The following is an 18,232-nucleotide window of genomic DNA, read 5'->3' on the forward strand; positions in this document are numbered from 1 at the left end:
GTTGTATAGAAGTCTACTCCAAAATGACTCTACTTCTCTCTTGATTTATTCCCTCAGTAAACATTGTAAACATGAGTTTATGGTCTCAATCTCTAGTTTCAAGTCTTCTTCAATACAGCTTGATGTTCATCTAGTGCTTCAAATGGGTTAGGGTTAGGTCCCCTTATGTACAGTCTGTGGTCTCAGTGACTCTGAATCAATATTTCCTAATAAACTAGGCATGAAAGTCTACTGCTGGTATGGCAAGTCCTAAAAGTGCACTTTGATGTTCCCATCTAGCTACATCTTCAGCGTCATCTGTATCCTCCACGTCCTCCTCATCGTCACGGGAACGCTGGTCCACAGCAACCTCCCCTGACGACCAGCTCCCTGTGATTTTCCCAAGGAGACACCACAGTCTCTTCCCCCCACACAGCAACCTGGCCAAGAGCATCTCCACCAGCAACATAGCAGGGTGAGAAACCCCACACACACTTCCCTGTACCTCTATCTTCGTGAGGACTTTCATTGACCCTGACCTTAACCATCACAATTCAATGCCTGACCCCAACACCGAACCTAACCTCATTCTGAACCGAACCGTAAAACCAAGTCTGAACCCTCGAGCAGGCCTGAAAACGTAACTTTCCAAAATGTCCTCACTCTTCAGGTCTAAAACATAGGTCCTCATAAAGATAGATGTACAAGTACACACACACATTCACACAGCTCAGACTGAAAAAATTAAAGGCTCCTTATCATGGTAATTATATAAAAGGTTGTACAGGTTATTTAGGCATGCTTATAACAGCCATCCTGTTGACATTCATCTTGTGACTTCCTTTTTAATTCACTACAAATAATACATTTTCATACCCTAGCTGCAGTAAGCAGTGTGTTCTGTTCCTCGTCTGTTTTGAATATATTAGTTCGTTACTGTTGTGTTGTATTGTCCTGGTCTTCTTTCTGTGATTCCTGTCTTGGTGTGAAGCAGCCGTTATATATGCTGTCGAACTGAAGGTTGTGATTGTAATTTTTTTAGGCAAGACTCAATCATCCTCATGGTTTTGTTCCCTGTAGGTTAGATGAAATGTCACTCAAAGGCCTGAAGATTCTGTCCCAGTCCACTGATTCTCTCCACAAGGGGAGCAAGGTCAATGCCTCGACTGAGTCGCTCACCGATGAAGGTAGCGCACTCACTCACTGATCTTTTATACACAGGCTGATTAACAGAAGGTTGTGTCTATGATGTTGACTCCGATTCCTGCGTTGCCCTTCTATTCATTCTTGCGTGTGCAAAGGTACGGAGATGATGGACAGCCAGCTGATGGGAGAGTTTGAGTGCGACACTAAAGACCTGGAAGCCGACTCTTGGAGCGGCACAATGGATAAGAAGTTCTTGAAGACGTTGAAGAAAGACGAAATCAAGAAACAAGACGTCATCTACGGTAAAAATGTGTTTGCGACTCGTTTTGGAGGAAAGATAAAGTTCTCGTGTAAATGCGCCTGTCTGGTCCACAAACGCGGAGATAAGAGTTCCTTCTCTCCACAGAGTTGTACCAGACAGAGTTCCACCATGTGAGGACGCTGAAGATCATGTCGGAAGTTTACTACAAAGGTCTTCAGAAGGAGCTGCAGCTCGACACTCACACTCTGGACAAGGTGACGGATGTGCTGAAGAGCCGTTTCCCCTGTGGACGTGCATACCAGCAATATTAATATACAAATCATCGTTAAACCACACGCATTAAGAGCTGCTCTGTTGATCGTTTTTTTTGTAGATTTTCCCTGTTTTGGACGACATGTTGGACACGCACACGCATTTCCTCACCCTGCTCCTGGAGAGAAAGAGAGCTTCACCAACTGAGGGACAAAACAACAACAGCTTCTTCATCTTCAGCATCGGGGACGTCCTGCTCAACCAGGTGAGAAGAAGGAAAAAAAGAGTTATCACCAAATGCAGCGTTGTAAAGGCAGACCAGTGACCCCCTACATTATATTTCATTTTATTAAACCTGTATTTATCCAGGATATTTGAATCTCTTTTTCTTAAAATGGGATCCTGGTCAAGATGGCAGCGTAAACCTTTCAACGCATAAACACGAATAATAAAAATCACATATAAGAGACAACTTCAACATCAACCAAATGATTTGTATTCAATAAAAAGAATCTAGTTCAAAACACCAAGATGAGGGCCCACAATTATTTTGAAGCTCTTTCAACAAAACGTTGCATTTTGTAGAAATTACAAACATAATTTGTCTGCAGTTTCAGGCGTCAGTAGAAAACATGGATAACGAGGGGTTTAGTAAAATATAAAAATGTACCTTTGTTCATATAGTCCTATAAAGTGGACAATCCAACGCTGTCGTTCAAACTGCAATGATGTGTGTGGATATACCAGTCAGAGTCTAATCTTAACGCAGCATGATATACTGAATTTAGCATTTCCAAAGATGTGCAATTTGCATGCAATTATGAAATATAAAAAAAACACCCAATAATACGCCTTAGCTGTAGTCAGCCGCTGAAAGACAGCGTAGTGTCGTAGAGCAGTGATGCTTTATGAGTTACAACAATTAAATACGGTAAAATGTCCGATGTATCTCTCATGTAGGCCTCGTGTCAATCCTTGAGCCAAGTTCATTTAGTTAAGAAATGACTAAGTAACTTCTTTATTATTTACAATGTGATCCTACCATTTTCTTCAATCTGTACCTCAAAAGAAGTTTAAATATTAATAATAGGAGAAATATTAAAATCTAGTGTTTTTAAATTCAGTTTTCAGGCTGCAGTGCCGATCGTATGAAGAAAGCTTACGGGAAGTTCTGCAGTCGCCACAACGAAGCCGTCAACCTCTACAAAGACCTGCACGCCAAAGACAAGCGCTTCCAGGCTTTCATCAAGGTCGGCACTCGCTCTTCTATACGTGTGTGTGTGTGTGTGTGTGTGTGTGTGTGTGTGTGTGTGTGTGTGTGTGTGTGTGTGTGTGTGTGTGTGTGTGTGTGTGTGTGTGTGTGTGTGGCAGTGCCACGGTTTCGCCTGCCTGGGATTTGATTGTGACGTCGCCTCTTGTGTATCTTTGCGTTGGTGCAGAGAACGATGAGCAGCAGCATTGTGCGGAGACTCAGCATCCCAGAGTGCATTCTGTTGGTCACTCAGAGGATCACCAAATACCCCGTTCTCATCCAGAGGATACTGCAGCACACTAAAGGTAAGGATGACGCATGAAGAAGTCCCTCAGAGGACCGGCCTGCGGTACATGTTGAGTACGCTTCATGTGGTTCCTCTCCGCTCTCACAGACTCGGACAGAGACCACGGCTGCGTCTGTGAAGCTCTGCGCTGTGTGAAGGAGCTGATCACGGCTGTGGACAGCAAAGTCAACGAGCAGGAGAAGAAACAGAGGCTGAGGGAGGTCTACAGGTACGTTAGTCAGACTGGAGACGACACACCGTAGGCATCGGATCCTAGATCAGCAGTTTAGCTCACCCTGGCAGTTCAGACTATGGCGGTAAGATGCACAGAGCTGATGAAAATACAGTTTTCTGACATCCTCCCCAACAAAATCACTTCAATCTCGGCTCATCGTCTTGAGTTGAAAAGTCCAGCTGATGAAGATCATGTGATATGATCAAAAGCTCCAGAACAGCTTCTACATCCACCCGCAACCGTGTAACAAATCCACATTGAGATCTGATTTTGAGCTCAGAATTCATTTGGATTTTCTTATTTATTCGTCGACTGCCGCATAAACATCCACGACACTTTTGTAAAATACGTTTTTCAAACATTTCTAAGATTTTTTTTTTTGCAGGTGACAAAAACAACTGTTATATATTTAAGTCATGAAAGAAGTCTGTCAGACAGTCATTGTTTTCTGAAATACCTGAACAGTCAAATAAGAAATAGTTTCTCTCTTTCACTGAACTAAGACGATGCTAACTCATCATTCAAATCATTCAAACTCAACGGACACAAAACAAAAGTCACTAAAACCATCTCGGTTAGTTTGTTCCAACAATCACCAACTACTTCACTGTGTAACGTCCATGTTGACTGTTAAACGCTTTGTCTGAACAGAAACTGTCAGTCCGTTAGCTTTGCTAGCTGTATTAGCCCCGTTAGCCAATCGCACCGTAGAAGAAATACCAATCCGAAACTAAAGCAGTTGTGGATCACTTGGCAGCCAGCTGAGAGTAGTGAGTCAGCAGCCGATGACGGTATAAAACTGTCAATGAAATATGTTGTCCGTTAAATGTCAACTACGAGAGGTCCTTGAGCTAACGGTCCTAAATGAGCACTTTTTTTTTTTTAGATGGGTCCAGTAGTGTGAGAGATTAGATGTGGACGGACAGAAACAGAGAAGCACACATTCAAGCACACACACACACGAATACGTGATCTCCTGGCTGAAGTAATGAACACAGGAGAATAAACATACATTGAGCAGCACACCACTGTGTGCACGATATTACCTGCTTCCCTAATGTCTTCTCTCTGGATGTGGACATTTACTTCTTCTTTTTTTTTTTATTTACATTATAAGAACAAAAGGTTCCAGAGCTGGAACTCGTCAGTCCAATATGTGTTTCACCGATACGCGTCTTTGTGACTCCGTGTGGACGAGAGATAAGCGCCGGGAAAAAGGTTAAACATGGATCATGTTTTCTGTGATCTCCCAGTCGCACTGACAGCAAGTCCATCATGAGGATGAAGAGCGGCCAGATGTTTGCTAAAGAGGACCTGATCAGAGGGCGGAGGCTGCTGCACGACGGAGCGCTGCAGCTGAAGAACGCCGCTGGACGACTCAAAGGTACTCCGGTCTCCGGTCACCTCGAAACGTGTTCCCTCATCGCTTTGTTCTGCAGAGAGGAAAACCAGTCGACTCAGACGCCATGCGGGATGTTGCAATCATCGTCTTTTGTGTTGCAGATGTCCAGGCCATGCTCCTGTCGGACGTGTTGATCTTTCTTCAGGAAAAAGACCAGAAATATGTCTTTGCCTCATTGGTAAGTACCTGCAGTGACGGTTTTTTTCTGCTCATTTTTCCTCATGTATTTTTACAAAGAGTCAGTCTGATGTGGATCTCTTTGCCCTCAGGATCAGCGCTCTACGGTCATCTCTTTACAGAACCTGATAGTCAGAGAAGTGGCCAATGAGGAGCGAGGTCAGGCTTCTTCTTCTTCTCTGCTTCGCATGCACGGCATCACGTCCGCCAACGAGCCCGCGATTGTGTTGATGTGACTTGGGTGTGATGTCTCCCGCAGGTCTCTTTCTGATCACAGCTGGTACCGAGAGACCAGAGATGGTGGAGGTGTTGGCCAGCAGCAAGGAGGAGCGCAACACGTGGAGGGCTATCATACAGGACGCCATGCACTGCATGTGAGCATACGGCAGCACTTTACGTTCTTACCGTTACTGTACAAAACTACGCCAGAGTTCTGTTCAGCGCTCTGTGTGAAGTCTTACGCTGTCTTTTAAAGAGCTCTTCTAGTTTGTTGGGTCAGAGAATACAACTTGTTTGATAACTTTTGAGCCTCACACCGGAGGGCGTGTTTGTGCGTCGACAGGGAGAAAGACGAGGACGAGGGAGTCCCCAGTGAGACGGAGGACGACAGGAGGCAGCAGGAGAACAGAGTAAAGGAGATCCGAGGTGACCCCCCCCCCCCCCCCCTTCACCCCACAGTATTACATTCTACTGCTCGATGCCCTTAATATCACTCATACGTTCTCTCGGTGTTTCATTCCAGAGCTTCTACGAAGGAAAGACGAGCAGATCATCTCTTTACTGGAGGAGAAAGTCCACATTTTCAGGGACCTGGGCGACTGTAGTCCCGCCTCCGACGATACCAATCCACCAGTCAGGGAGCGGATGTTGTTCATGGCCGCGCCCGACGACGTCACAAAGGGGGAGCCCATCATGAAGGACGCCCTGAGGGAAGGTGAGCAAGGCTTCTGAGGTCACGTGGCATTGTGTGTGTGTGTGTGTGTGTGTGTGTGTGTGTGTGTGTGTGTGTGTGTGTGTGTGTGTGTGTGTGTGTGTGAGATGTGTGTGTGTGTGAGATGTGTGTGTGATGTGTGATGCGTCTCTCGTCTCTCCAGTGGAGACCCTGCACGGTTTAGTCAACAGTGGCGTCGGTGGAGCAGGCTGCAGTGTTCCAGTCGGCCTGACAGGGGGCAGCGTGGGACCGGTGTGTCTGCCCAGGAGAGCGGAGACATTCGGAGGCTTCGACAGTCATCAGATGAACAGCAGCAAGAGTAAGACGCACACACACACACACACACACACACACACACACATCGTGTCTTTTGGTCAGCAGTTACTTAAATGCCGTTTCATGTCGTTGCTTCAGCTCACAGCAGGTGTGCTACAGTCAGTTCTGAGTCAGCGCTGATGTACATTGTTTCAGATTCCTTTTGAGGAATGATTTCTTTCAGCTTGACAACAGGACGGCAGGTTTATCTCACATGTGGGCTGCTGTGACAAACGAAACCTGATGCACCTCTCAGCTCCTCTTTTCTTCTTTGTCCCCAGATGGAGAGAAGGAAGAGGGGGAGGAATCACTGGACCTCCGCAGGACTGAGTCAGACAGCGTGTTGAAGAAGGTGTGTGTGTGTGTGTGTGTGTGTGTGTGTGTGTGTGTGTGTGTGTGTGTGTGTGTGTGTGTGTGTGTGTGTGTGTGTGTGTGTGTGTGTGTGTGTGTGTGTGTGTGCGCGCGTGCGTGTTGTCCATATTTGCGTCTCCACAATGCATTATTTATGGTAGCACTTTGTTCCAAGATGTGTTTTGAAAGATGGATGTCGGTGTCACTGAGTGTACTGGATAAACAGAGCAGGAATGGATGAGAGTGTTTCTGAGTCAGCCGTTAATTCAACGAGCTGTCTGGTTAACTGTGAAACTCTCCTGTGAACACACTCACAGTGGGTCCAATTCACTAATCAGTTTATTCACGAATGACCGCTGGTGAATCAACCCAATCAGCATAGTGCCACACCCCCTTTTCTTTATACAAGGAAACAAACTAATTCTCAAATTCATGCAATTTCAAGGCACTGCAAATACAAACAGTGGAGCTAAATGGAGTTAAAATAACTAACTAATGATAAGTTAAAATAACTAATGATAAGTTAGTAGTGGTGAAACCTCACGTCACTGCTACTGTGTACTGCTGTACACTATATCCATTTAAAACCTTTAGTTACTTTGCAGATTGATATTGATAATGCAAATTATAATCAACAAATAAGTGATCGTGTATTTTTTTGAATAAATTCATTATAAACACATTTTGAATAAGACATAAGTCATGCAAATATTCAATAATTGTGATTCAATAACATAGGATTTACATTATTCTCACATGGGATATTCTGCATAAAGTGTACTTTTACTTTTGGTACTTAAACATTTTAAATTCAGGTCTTTCACTTGAAATAAGAATCGTAGTGTTATTGTTAGCGTAGAATAAGCAGTTTAAGTCTCCGTGTTTCTACGGTGGCCTTGAGCGAACAAACCACAGACATGGTTTACTGCAGTTTTACTTCACGCTTCACTCTTGAGAAGTTTCAGCTGGTTTAAATCTGCAAACTCACGCCAGTGTCACAGGCTTCTATACAGTCAGACTTATTGATGCAACCGGAGGAGTCGCCCCCTGCTGGTCAGGAGAGAGAAAGCAGGTTTAAGACACCAGAACCGGAGGTTGCCGCATCTCCCCGGACTTCAACTAGCTAATGTTAGCACGCTAACATGTTAAACTAAAATGGTGACCATATGAAACATTTCACCTGCTTTAACGGCAGCATATTAACAATATCCCTGTGTTCGTGTTAGCATGCTGAAATGAGCTTTTATTTAAAGGCACCGCTGTGTGTAAATACAGCTTCACAGAGCTGCTAGCATGCCTGTAGAAACACAACAATGTCTTTATAATATTCCATATGCTCCTCTGTGCCTTGCCAATATCTCACTGCTGCTCACAGTCCTTACACGCTCTCGGCTAGCATTATATTACAGTATGGCTGTGTGATATTAAATGTGCTGTAAACATTAATATGAGTTGTGTGTGTGTGTGTGTGTGTGTGTGCCTCAGGGAGCCACTGCCAGCCTTCAGATGTTGCTGAAGAGAAACAATGAGGTAAGTGTGTGGGCTTCTTGTTTCAACCCTGCCCCACCTCCCTCACTTCACTGCAGGGCAGAGCTGCAGCCTGAAGCACAGGAGCCGAGCCTCTTCACAGTCAATACGGCGTAGGATACGGTTTCCACATTGAAGACTTCGTCAACAAAAGTCGAGAACTGTATTCATGGAATAAACTGAAGCTGACGTTATGTGCTAGCTAGCTAGCTAGCAAGATAACACAAACGCAATGTGCTGTGCGTGTTGCCAGAGAGCGAGACGCTCAGCGCTTAAACTACAATTGCTGGAAGATGAAAGAAGTCAGAAAGACATGACACAGTTTCCCTGTCACACACAAGTGTTTACTGTTCGCATAAATTACATTCAAAGAGTGCCGGCATGTTTAAGTACATCACATCCATATCTCCAGAGGCGGGCAGTGACCATTTACCGTGATGGCATATCTCCCCCATAATATGCAGGGTACATTAGCATATATTTTTTTCCATCATGTTATATAGCCTCCAGAGTCATGTACAGTTTTTAAAAATGGCCCTTGTTCCCCTCTCTAAAGGCTTGTTACTGAAAAGTGTGATATTATTCCTTAGTTTCAGGTCGGTCTTCTATTGGCTTCTCCCTCACTGTCGTGACCTTTTCACTGTAAACGTCCGATTCATCTGAAATAACTGTGCTTCAATTACCCAGCAAGCATTGCCGCACTATTGTATTGAAAAGCTGTACATTAATATTACGTTGAACACATTTGCTGGCATCATTTTTTATTTTTTTTTAGCCGTCTACAGACTTGCCGGGTCTTAAAATGGCTCAATCAGTCGTCACTGAAGCCTCGATGTAATTTAACGCTGTGTGATTCCAGCAGGTGCAGCACAGCGTGACGCATCTCCACGACCTGCTGATTTCACTCCAGGTACCAGCGACACACCTCTAGTAAAAAAAAGATACCACACACACACACACACACACACACAGAGGCCCTGTTTACATCTGACTTTCATTGTAACTCCTCTCCTGCTGCCTCCAGGCCGTGGTGGTCCAGCAGGACTCGTACATCGAGGACCAGCGGCAGACGATGAGCGAGCGGCTCACCGCCAATTCCTCCAGACACTCGTCCTCCTCCTCGCTCTCCTCGTCGTCCTCGTCCCGCCCCTCCTCCCTCATCGAGCAGGAGAAACACAGGAGTCTGGAGAGACAGCGGCAGGAGGCGGCCACCCTGCAGGTTCACTTTCACTTCCTCTTCAGTCTGTCTTTCGCATAGTGATTATGGCGCCGCTCGATTTCTTTTGATTATGTTTATCTATGGGAGTTTTGTGTTCTTTCGTGGTGCGTTGCAGAAACAGCAGGCCGCACACCAGGAGGAGAAGAGGAGGAGAGAGAAGGCGTGGGAGTTGAAGGAGAAATGTCTGGCAGAGCGGGAGGAGAGGCTGAGGGCGGACGAGGAGCAGACCAGGAGGAGGCGCCGGGAGGTGACGGAGGAGTGGGAGACGCTGCAGAGGAGGAAAGAGGAATACCAGGTGGAGCTGGAGAGGCTGAGGGAGGCACAGAGGAGGCTGGAGAGAGACAAGGAGGCTCTGAGGAGAGACACCGAGAGACTGGAGGCCATGAAGAGAGACGAGGTCAGAGTCCAAGGGGGGGTTGTCTCAATGCAGAGTCCAGTAATGATGCGGAGATTTGAATGTGAACTGGGTCAGAACAAGAACAAGGGGGACCGTGTTAGTCCATTGCTGTAGTCAGAGCAGACGTCCACCCACACGGGTCCCTCTGGTCCTCAGGGTCCTCTGGTCCTCAGGGTCCTCTGGTCAAGTTCATGTTTGCGTATTTGGGTATTTTATGTTTAATTTTTACACACATATATATATATATATATATATATATATATATATATATATATATATATATATATATATAAACGTAGTTGTAACCGTATAACATCAAACACGAGTTTAGCGCTACAATTGTCACAAATTGTTTCAGATTTTTGGGATACCCACTAACACTCAATTGACCTTTCTCCAAGTCCCGCCCCCCGGAACGCAGACTGGCCAATCATAGTGTAGCATCGCCCGGCTGACTCTCTGCTCTGCTCCTACGACTCTCACGCCATCGTTACGTTTCTATGTAAAAACCTGTGGCGCTAACATTAGCGGAGTACGTCGGCACATCATTAGCTAGCGTTAGCACTTCTATGCTATATATATATGACAAAAAAAAGACATAAAATGAAATAATAAGACCTAGAACATCAGGAGGTCATACTAAAACAGAGCCTGAAAATGGATCACTCTTTCACAGGTTATAGAAAAGCATTAATATTAGTGAAAGCATGAAGTAATAAAGTCATAAGACGTCGTTCTAGAGATGTCATTATGGACACAACTGAACCACAGTTAGTGACAGTGTGGGCTCCATGGTAGCTCTGACAGCTGGACGGAGAAGCGGTTCCCTTTAAGGCTGTTAGTACTGGGTTATGTGTGTGTGTGTGTGTGTGTGTGTGTGTGTGTGTGTGTGTGTGTGTGTGTGTGTGACCGTGACCATGTCTCTGGTGTCTCCATAATCAACAGTCGAAGCAGCTTCAGCGGTACCAGCGGACTCCCTCCACTACCTCTGAGGAATCCATAAGGTTCCACAGCTCCGGGTCTCTGGATCTTGACCCAAAAGAAGCAGCAGAACAGCCGAAAGTGGTAAAAGTAATTGACAGAAGATCAAACCGGCGTTTGTTTCAGATTAGTCGGCTGCTCCGTGAGTCTCGGAACAAGTGAAAAGACTTTTTCTTCTTGATGTACCACAGGTGGAGCTCTCGACCTCCGCCCCGACCAAAGAGCCTTTCCTCCGCATCGGATCCAAGAGGATGGGGAAAAACTTCAACCCCTTCTCCTCGTCCTCCTCCAAGGCTCAGGGAGCCGAGAAGGAGTCCCAGCTCCCCAACAGACTGCTCCAGCTGGCCAAACCCAAGGAGAAGAAAGACAAGAGGAAGAAGAAGGGCAAAGGAGAGCAGACAGGTGTGACCAACAGTCTCTTGGTTCTTCACCTGGAGTATATCTTAACATGACGACTGAATCTCTTTATTCTTCTGTTCAGTGGAACCATTTGGGAAATGAATGGGCCAGAAAAAAAAAATCATGCATCTAAATTGTTATTTAGATGCATGATTTTCTTCTTCTTCTTCTTGAGATTAATTCACACGTCAATGTATATTTTTTACTGTTGGTTTTGTCATGAATCATCAAATATTACGAGGCCAAAAAAGTGTCCGAAAAAGAAGTAGATTTTTCTGAGCTTTTGAATAATCAACCAATCTCGTTTTACCCAATGGGTTGAGTTGTGCATACAGTTATGAGGATTATAAATCAACAATCTCTAAACAAAGATGGCGAACTTTATTACTCTTTAAGTATTTCACATTTTTGTGTCATTGATTCTTCCTTCCCGTTGGTGTGTAAAGGCCTTGAGAGTCCGGCTGATTATATTTTAATGTGAGGAGGGAAGAAAACATTGAGTATAGCAATATGTTATGTATATCATTTTATTTTGATATATATCAAAAACACTGAACAGATTTTGTATAGATAGTCTATTGTAATAATAATAATAATAATAGTCTATAATCTAAAGATGTGTGACATCACAGTGCAGATTTCACTGTTCTCAGATCTCAGATTATAAATATATTATATATTATATGACGGTGCGTTCTCTTCTACACTATAATAGTTTTCCTAATATTAGTTTTGAAAAATTGCAATATATCGCCCTGCTTACAGTATCGCAATTGTATTGACTTGTGTCATGATACATAATGCATTGCCAGATTCTAGTGTACAGTAAATATCAGAGGGCTTTACAATCCTTACAACCAGGCCAGGAGCCTAGCTTAGCATAAATGCTGGAAACGGGGGGGGGGGGGGGGGGGATTAGCTAGCCTGGCTCTGTCCAAAAGTAACAAAGTCCAGCTCCCAGCTCCTCTAGAGCTCACTGACTAACATGTTGTATCTTATTATGCTAATTGTGTGCTGGACTATTTCTGGGCCAGATTATGACTTGTGTCTTCGCGTCTCTTTCAGAAAGCAAAGCTGCGGTGATGACGGATCCTCAGAACGACGGGGACATCTTCTTCTGCTGAGGACGGGGGCGACTCGCATGTGAACTTCTAACCTGGCCAGTGCAGCGGACGGCACCCCCAAGTGTCCCCCAAGTGTCCCCCAAAGGCTCTATCTGGATATGAAATGTCCACACGGGGTCTTCTTTGCAGACCGCCTGTCCTCTGGACACTGTCCCCACCTAAGGGACGACAGTCCAACTAACCTGCAAAAGAAACAACTCTGACCTACTCACTGAGTCTCCAGGTGAAGTCACGTTGAGCCCCCCCCCTCCACACACACACACACACACACACACACACAACCTTCCATCAGTCAGAGATGCCAAGGAGGATCAAACAAGAGGAAAAGGTCTTCTTGAATTCTCCCAGCTGTCGGTTAATCTGTCAACTGTAGCTTTAACACAGACCAGCGAGTGACATTTCTTTAAACTAGCTTCGCTTTTAGCGCTTCGTGGGGCCGGTGAGTCCTCCGGGAGCAGCTGACACGGTCCTGAGTCCCAGGCCCAGCTTTTAATCCAGCGTGTGACGCGGCTTCGTCCGTCACCGCAGTAACAGACCGCCGCACCGCGTCAGCAGATAGCGACCCCCGAGCGAGGTCGGCGTGCGTGGTCGCCGTGTGCAGAACAAAAGGCCGCAGGCTTCCAGACGCAATCGGTCGAAGACACGTCGACCACCAGAGAGAGACGGATGAGTCCGCGGAGACACGAGTGCGAGTGATCACCAAAGACTGTCGGTGCCTTAAGTCTCCATGTCGTCTCCGTCTGATGGACGCAACGAACGCCGGAAAGTCACTGCCAATCTCTAGAACATTCATCGTTCAACAAATCGCCTTTAATCGACGTTTTCAGTGTGACAATCACAGCAGTGCAACTGTGACTCAGCTCAACAGGATGAGGAATACAGAGGTTTTAAACATGCACTTTATACACACACACACACACACACACACACACACACACACATACACACACACACACACACACACACACGAGAGAGAGAGAGATGCTTCATTTGAAGGGTCTATCATATCCCCCTTGATAATCATGATTATTATAATCATGATTAGTCTCAGTAATTTGGTACTAAACAGAGGAAATGGGAACATCCCTAATGGCTCCATTTAAATCCAAGTAAATCTGCCTTTCATTTCTGCAAACTTTATTCTCAATATATGTTCAATTGTGTTGACATCATTCTTTGTGGTAAATTACTAGGAAGCCATTTGGAAATGATTATATTATAGATTATATGATCTTATCATAAAAGAAAGCATCAAGAGCTCACTATAGTTCACTCTCCACTTTGGAAACAATCCTCCCTCAAGGTCCATCCAGCAGCTCTCCCGGAGCTTTCGACCACATCCTCATCAGCAGATTGAATTTGATTCTGAGCACCTCAAACATCCATGTTGATGTAAATCAATTTAGATTATTTAATGTTGTGTACATTTGCCCCTATGTCAAAAAAAAAAATACTAATATCGCCCAGCCCAAGTCTTCAAAGAGCGACAATCACTGAGTTTATATTCAAATTTATAAATAAGTCAAGAAAAGTGAATCCTAAAGTCTTTTATTTTGAAACAAATTGGAGTCAATGGCAGCGACTGTCCATTACGTCCACGTTACCTTTAACGTCTGGTATATTTACTGGACTTTTTTAATTTGGTTATTTCACATCCAGACATTATTTGAGAATTTACAGTATAAACCAAAAGCCAGGTTTAATTATCTGGACGAACAATCCTGAATTAATTGAATTTAACTGACGTGTGAATTGAACTCAGGATAAACAGAAATGCTTTTTTTATTTTAACTCCAACATATTTTTTATTTTATTGTAGAGACATTGTATAGGTCCTTTGGATCAAGAGTGAACTGAGGATAACTATTTAAAAATAGTTTCTCTCATAAGAACTCTACAGACACTTTAAATCTATTTATGATCCCTTTGAGTTTCATTTTAAATGCATCTGAAAAGGACAAATGCATCCAAAGCTCGGTATCCGTTAATACCGAACCCGTTCTTCAAAACCCTTCCACCCTAATCTGAGCGTTAAGTATGTTTTCCCGCGCTCGTTATCCTCCACGGCCTCGCCGGCATTGATAGCGCGGCGGACGCCCCCGAAGCTCATGTTCATCCCCTCTCCATCATCATCATAATAATAATAATAATAATAATAATAATAATAATAATAACTCCCGGCTTTAGAACCGCACCGCATTGATCTTTTCCTCGTGTTCTCTGCTGAGAAGAGCTTTAACGACGGGCGGGTCTGGAGATTAATATTTCATATTTCAGCCCTCGTGTCGTTTCCCGCCGGCTGCTGAGAGGAGCTCCAGCTGAAACTCTTCTTCTTAATCCACTCGCAGCTCTCTTAGCTCCTCTCGCTGCTTCACGTCAGAAACCAGTTTAATACAAAATGACCCGATAGTTCTTCAGAACCACACAGCCTTGATAGGGTTCAAACAGTGACCTGTTGTGTGCGTTAGTGCCTTAAAGTGTTTGTGCTCCAGTATACACAGCTGCTCTGACGCCCTTATTTTGAAAAATCCCAAAATAAAAAGTGCAGAAAAGATTTTTAAATTTTTTTTGGTTTCATGTCTGTGTTAACTAGTCGTTCTCCGTCTACAGCGGATATTTAATTCAACAGTTTGCTTTAAAGCTGGAACCGTCACTGGGACAGGAACCTCAAACAGACTTAAGCTCTCTAGCCAGCCTCTCTAGCTAACCTCTCTAGCTAACCTCGCCTGCTGCTGTGGCTAAACTAGCTTTAAACTTTACTGCTGACGTCAGTTTGAAGACTAGAGAGCTAGTTAGTTAGCTAGCCAGCTGTGACGCACAGATTTTAAAATAACAAGTTACCCACGAGCATAAACACGGGTCAGTTTACATGTTAAATCATGTAGCCGTCATCCTTTAACGCCACCGCTAACAGAACACCGTCTGTCTTTAGCTTTTAAGCTACATTTAGCAGCACCAGCCTCTTTACATGGTGTGTTGGCTAGAAGCAGCATTTCGGATGGATTTAGTTTTTCCTTCCCTCTCAGCGTTACAAATATCAACAATACATGTAAAAATTGCTTTAATAAAAATGTATATTTATATATATATATATATATATATATATATATATATATATATATATGTATATTTATATATATATATATACATACATATATATATATATATATGTATATTTATATATACATATAAATATAAATTGGCTAATTGTGATTCCAGTCTGACTGAATTACATAGTAGCCTTGCATGCATTAAGTAGATGAACTGTTATGAAATGGATCCAAAAAAAACAAAACTGCCAAATTTAAAGATAAATGTCTAAGATCGCAAACCTTTTTAATTTATTGCCTTTGTTGTATTTCATGTGTTGGATCGGGATGTGCCGCAAGTATTTTGAAAAGTATGTTACTAATGACTATTGAAGTAGTATTTTGAAAATCCCACCGATACGCAGTATTTGGTGTAATGCTGCGCTGTAAATTCAGCTGTCTGAAACTTTAGAAAGATTAACAAGCATGGAGTCCAAATCTATTAAAACAAGGTGTCCTTTCTTTCTCTCTTTCATCTTTATTCAAACACTGTTCTGCATTTCAAGCTAAAGGGAACAGAGTTTTCTTAGTGAGAGTACATCACAGCAGCAGAGTCCTGCTGTACAGAGGGAGATTCATTTAAATACTACTTTACACTTATCCTCCAGATAACCCCCAAAGTGACTCCTTCAGTGGGTTTCACTCTCCTGTCCTTTGTAATGAGTGAAAATGAGTCCAGTCCAGAAGACGTATTTAGCTGTTCTCCATTGTTCTCCCATTGTACGGTTCAACACCCATTCTGCAGCCTTTGGATGCCTGAAACATAATAAGCTAAAATCACAGAAACGATGTTGGACCCTCTCTCCTCCTCCACATTGTTACCATTCAGCGCGCACTAGAATTTTACTAAAACCATTCACAAGGAATTTCACGCACTCACATTAAACCTTACAGTTTTTGCACTGTGAGCTTTTTGAAATGTATTTGTACTAAAAACAAAAAAGGTACAATGTTTATTTTTCTCGTTTTATGTACAAAGAAAAAAGGGCAAAGCAACAAATTTTGTAAATATGTTTAATGTACAAATTTGAACTTCCAAAGTACTGATAACTGTGGATTTTGTTTAGTTTGATTCTTTTTTTTAATTATAAATAATAAAGCTTTATTTATCTCTCTTCTTCTGTTTTTTCAAATGTACAGTCATTTTCTCTTTAAATAAAGGAGTACGGTGTTTGTCATGTGACGCATGTTGTGTGGTTCTTTTGATGGACTTTACCGTAGTGAGACGTGATGGTTGAAAATGTTAAACTTCAGCCTCGGGCTGAAAATGTCTATTGGGTGAATGGTGCACCTTTTATGACGGACAGAATGTTGACCGTTTTTTACTAAACGACTGGAAAATATAATCCCAGATGTTCTTTTCCTTGATCAAAATGTCCATTTAAATCGGGTGGTCAGGATGGTCAGGTGGCCTAAATGTGTAACGTCTATGGCTGCCTTCAGTGGAGCTGGTGAGCTTGTGGTTTCGATGTATTCCATCATGAACGCTCCATTAGTAAAGACATTAAGATGTACTATGCAATGTATTTTTATGACCTTTTGGACATTCTATAGTATGACCTTAATGACTTTTTTCTGTATACTAGAAAGTTTCTCACTGTTGTGACACTGACTTTTTTTTTTTTTTTTTTTACATACTACTGTGACTTTTGACATCCTATACTATAACGTTATGACTTGTTTCAATATCTGTAAGATTACTTTTTATTCGACATACTAAAGTAAGACTTTTTTATTTCTTTGACATACTATATACTATGACGTTTTTTGACTAAAAAGTAACAGTATAGTATGTCTAAAAAAAGTCAAGATATTATGTCAAAAATTACCCCTAACCCCTATGATTTTTAATTGCTTTTTATGACCTACCATACTATGAAATACAATGACTTTTTCGACATACCATACATTGACATTTTACTTGTTTCAATGTTTTGTTGTGACGTTTTCCGACACTGTACTGTCTTTTTTTATGACTTTTCGACATTCTGTACTAAAAGTTGTTCATGACTTTTTAATGGCTATTTAAACTACACCAGGGGTCACTAATAGGCGGTCCAATTCCGGACCCAGACGCCATTGTATCCGGACATCTAACGGGATATATAATTGAGAATTATTCCATTTTAGCTTTTCTAGCCTTTACGGTACCCGCGGTCCAGGAAACACACCGACCAATTATACGCGTTGTAAATCACATCACGTGATGCTACTCAGCCAATCAAATATGTGTATTCTGACAAGCGTTGCCGCTCCAGTTAGACATACACGGGAGAGACAGAGAAATCCAAATGAATGATCACGGTGCTTCGTAACCCCTGGATATAAATAATAAATATATATATTTATATATATAAAAACTGTTTACTCAGAGGTTCACTAAACCAGCATAACGGTGATTATATGTCAATGGTCACAACTAGTTTCTGCTGACCAAATAAAACGTAATATCAGGTACAGGAGGTGTAACGAACAAACAGTAGTAGTGGTGGTGGTAGTAATAGTAGTAATAGTAGTAGTTTTACTTTACTGCCCTGAAACACTAATGGATGAATGTTCTGACCTAAAGTGAGACGTGCGTTCATCATCCTTCACATCCAAGAACCACGCAGAGTTGAAAAAGTGAGTTGTTTATTTTCACCAGTAAAAACGTACAGCATCTACGTATTATTCCCTCTCCAAGAAGTTCATTTCAGTTATTCCATATCGTTTCAAAACTCCTCAGTTCTTTCAAAAAACCCTTTTCGAAGAGCAGGTGGAGAGCATCAGAGCATCAGAGCTCTCCTCGCGGTCAGACAGCGGACTCGTCACAGAGACGACACAGCGGATCAGCCACGTGTTACACGTTACAGAGCGCCTCTGTGTCCTGCAGAAATCTCGCTCGTCCATTTTTGTGCCGTCTTTTTTT

The 18,232-nt window shown here is 43.0% G+C and overlaps 2 protein-coding genes across 11 annotated transcripts in view; one reads left to right on the forward strand and one right to left on the reverse strand.

The window, feature by feature from the left end:
- Positions 1-16,502, forward strand: part of LOC137881062 (A-kinase anchor protein 13-like) — a 93,189-nt gene extending 76,687 nt beyond the window's left edge. For 5 of the 8 annotated variants that reach the window (XM_068722773.1, XM_068722774.1, XM_068722780.1 and 2 more), the window contains 23 exons: positions 280-454; positions 1,060-1,166; positions 1,281-1,427; positions 1,532-1,641; positions 1,761-1,904; positions 2,764-2,889; positions 3,079-3,196; positions 3,286-3,406; positions 4,666-4,796; positions 4,916-4,992; positions 5,084-5,150; positions 5,251-5,365; positions 5,554-5,636; positions 5,734-5,925; positions 6,086-6,241; positions 6,519-6,589; positions 8,074-8,118; positions 8,975-9,025; positions 9,140-9,334; positions 9,450-9,731; positions 10,677-10,802; positions 10,904-11,114; positions 12,177-16,502. In XM_068722773.1, the coding sequence (XP_068578874.1) occupies positions 280-454; positions 1,060-1,166; positions 1,281-1,427; positions 1,532-1,641; positions 1,761-1,904; positions 2,764-2,889; positions 3,079-3,196; positions 3,286-3,406; positions 4,666-4,796; positions 4,916-4,992; positions 5,084-5,150; positions 5,251-5,365; positions 5,554-5,636; positions 5,734-5,925; positions 6,086-6,241; positions 6,519-6,589; positions 8,074-8,118; positions 8,975-9,025; positions 9,140-9,334; positions 9,450-9,731; positions 10,677-10,802; positions 10,904-11,114; positions 12,177-12,235 (2,909 nt within the window). In that variant the 3' untranslated portion in view covers positions 12,236-16,502. The remainder of the gene's footprint in view (positions 1-279; positions 455-1,059; positions 1,167-1,280; positions 1,428-1,531; positions 1,642-1,760; positions 1,905-2,763; positions 2,890-3,078; positions 3,197-3,285; positions 3,407-4,665; positions 4,797-4,915; positions 4,993-5,083; positions 5,151-5,250; positions 5,366-5,553; positions 5,637-5,733; positions 5,926-6,085; positions 6,242-6,518; positions 6,590-8,073; positions 8,119-8,974; positions 9,026-9,139; positions 9,335-9,449; positions 9,732-10,676; positions 10,803-10,903; positions 11,115-12,176) is intronic. The other 3 variants (XM_068722777.1, XM_068722781.1, XM_068722775.1) reach the window with 2 other exon arrangements.
- Positions 16,503-17,938: 1,436 nt separating this feature from the next.
- enc2 (ectodermal-neural cortex 2) overlaps positions 17,939-18,232 on the reverse strand; it is a 17,719-nt gene continuing 17,425 nt past the window's right edge. For all 3 annotated transcript variants that reach the window (XM_068722982.1, XM_068722980.1, XM_068722981.1), the window contains exon 12: positions 17,939-18,232. This exon is cut by the window's right edge and continues 2,069 nt beyond it. The gene's annotated coding sequence lies outside the window, so the exon portion shown is untranslated.

The sequence above is a fragment of the Cebidichthys violaceus genome, unplaced genomic scaffold (assembly GCF_023349555.1).
Source record: "Cebidichthys violaceus isolate CVI_PGR_0920_01 unplaced genomic scaffold, fCebVio1.0.p SCAF_3, whole genome shotgun sequence".
In the NCBI taxonomy this organism is placed as follows: Eukaryota; Metazoa; Chordata; class Actinopteri; order Perciformes; family Stichaeidae; genus Cebidichthys; species Cebidichthys violaceus.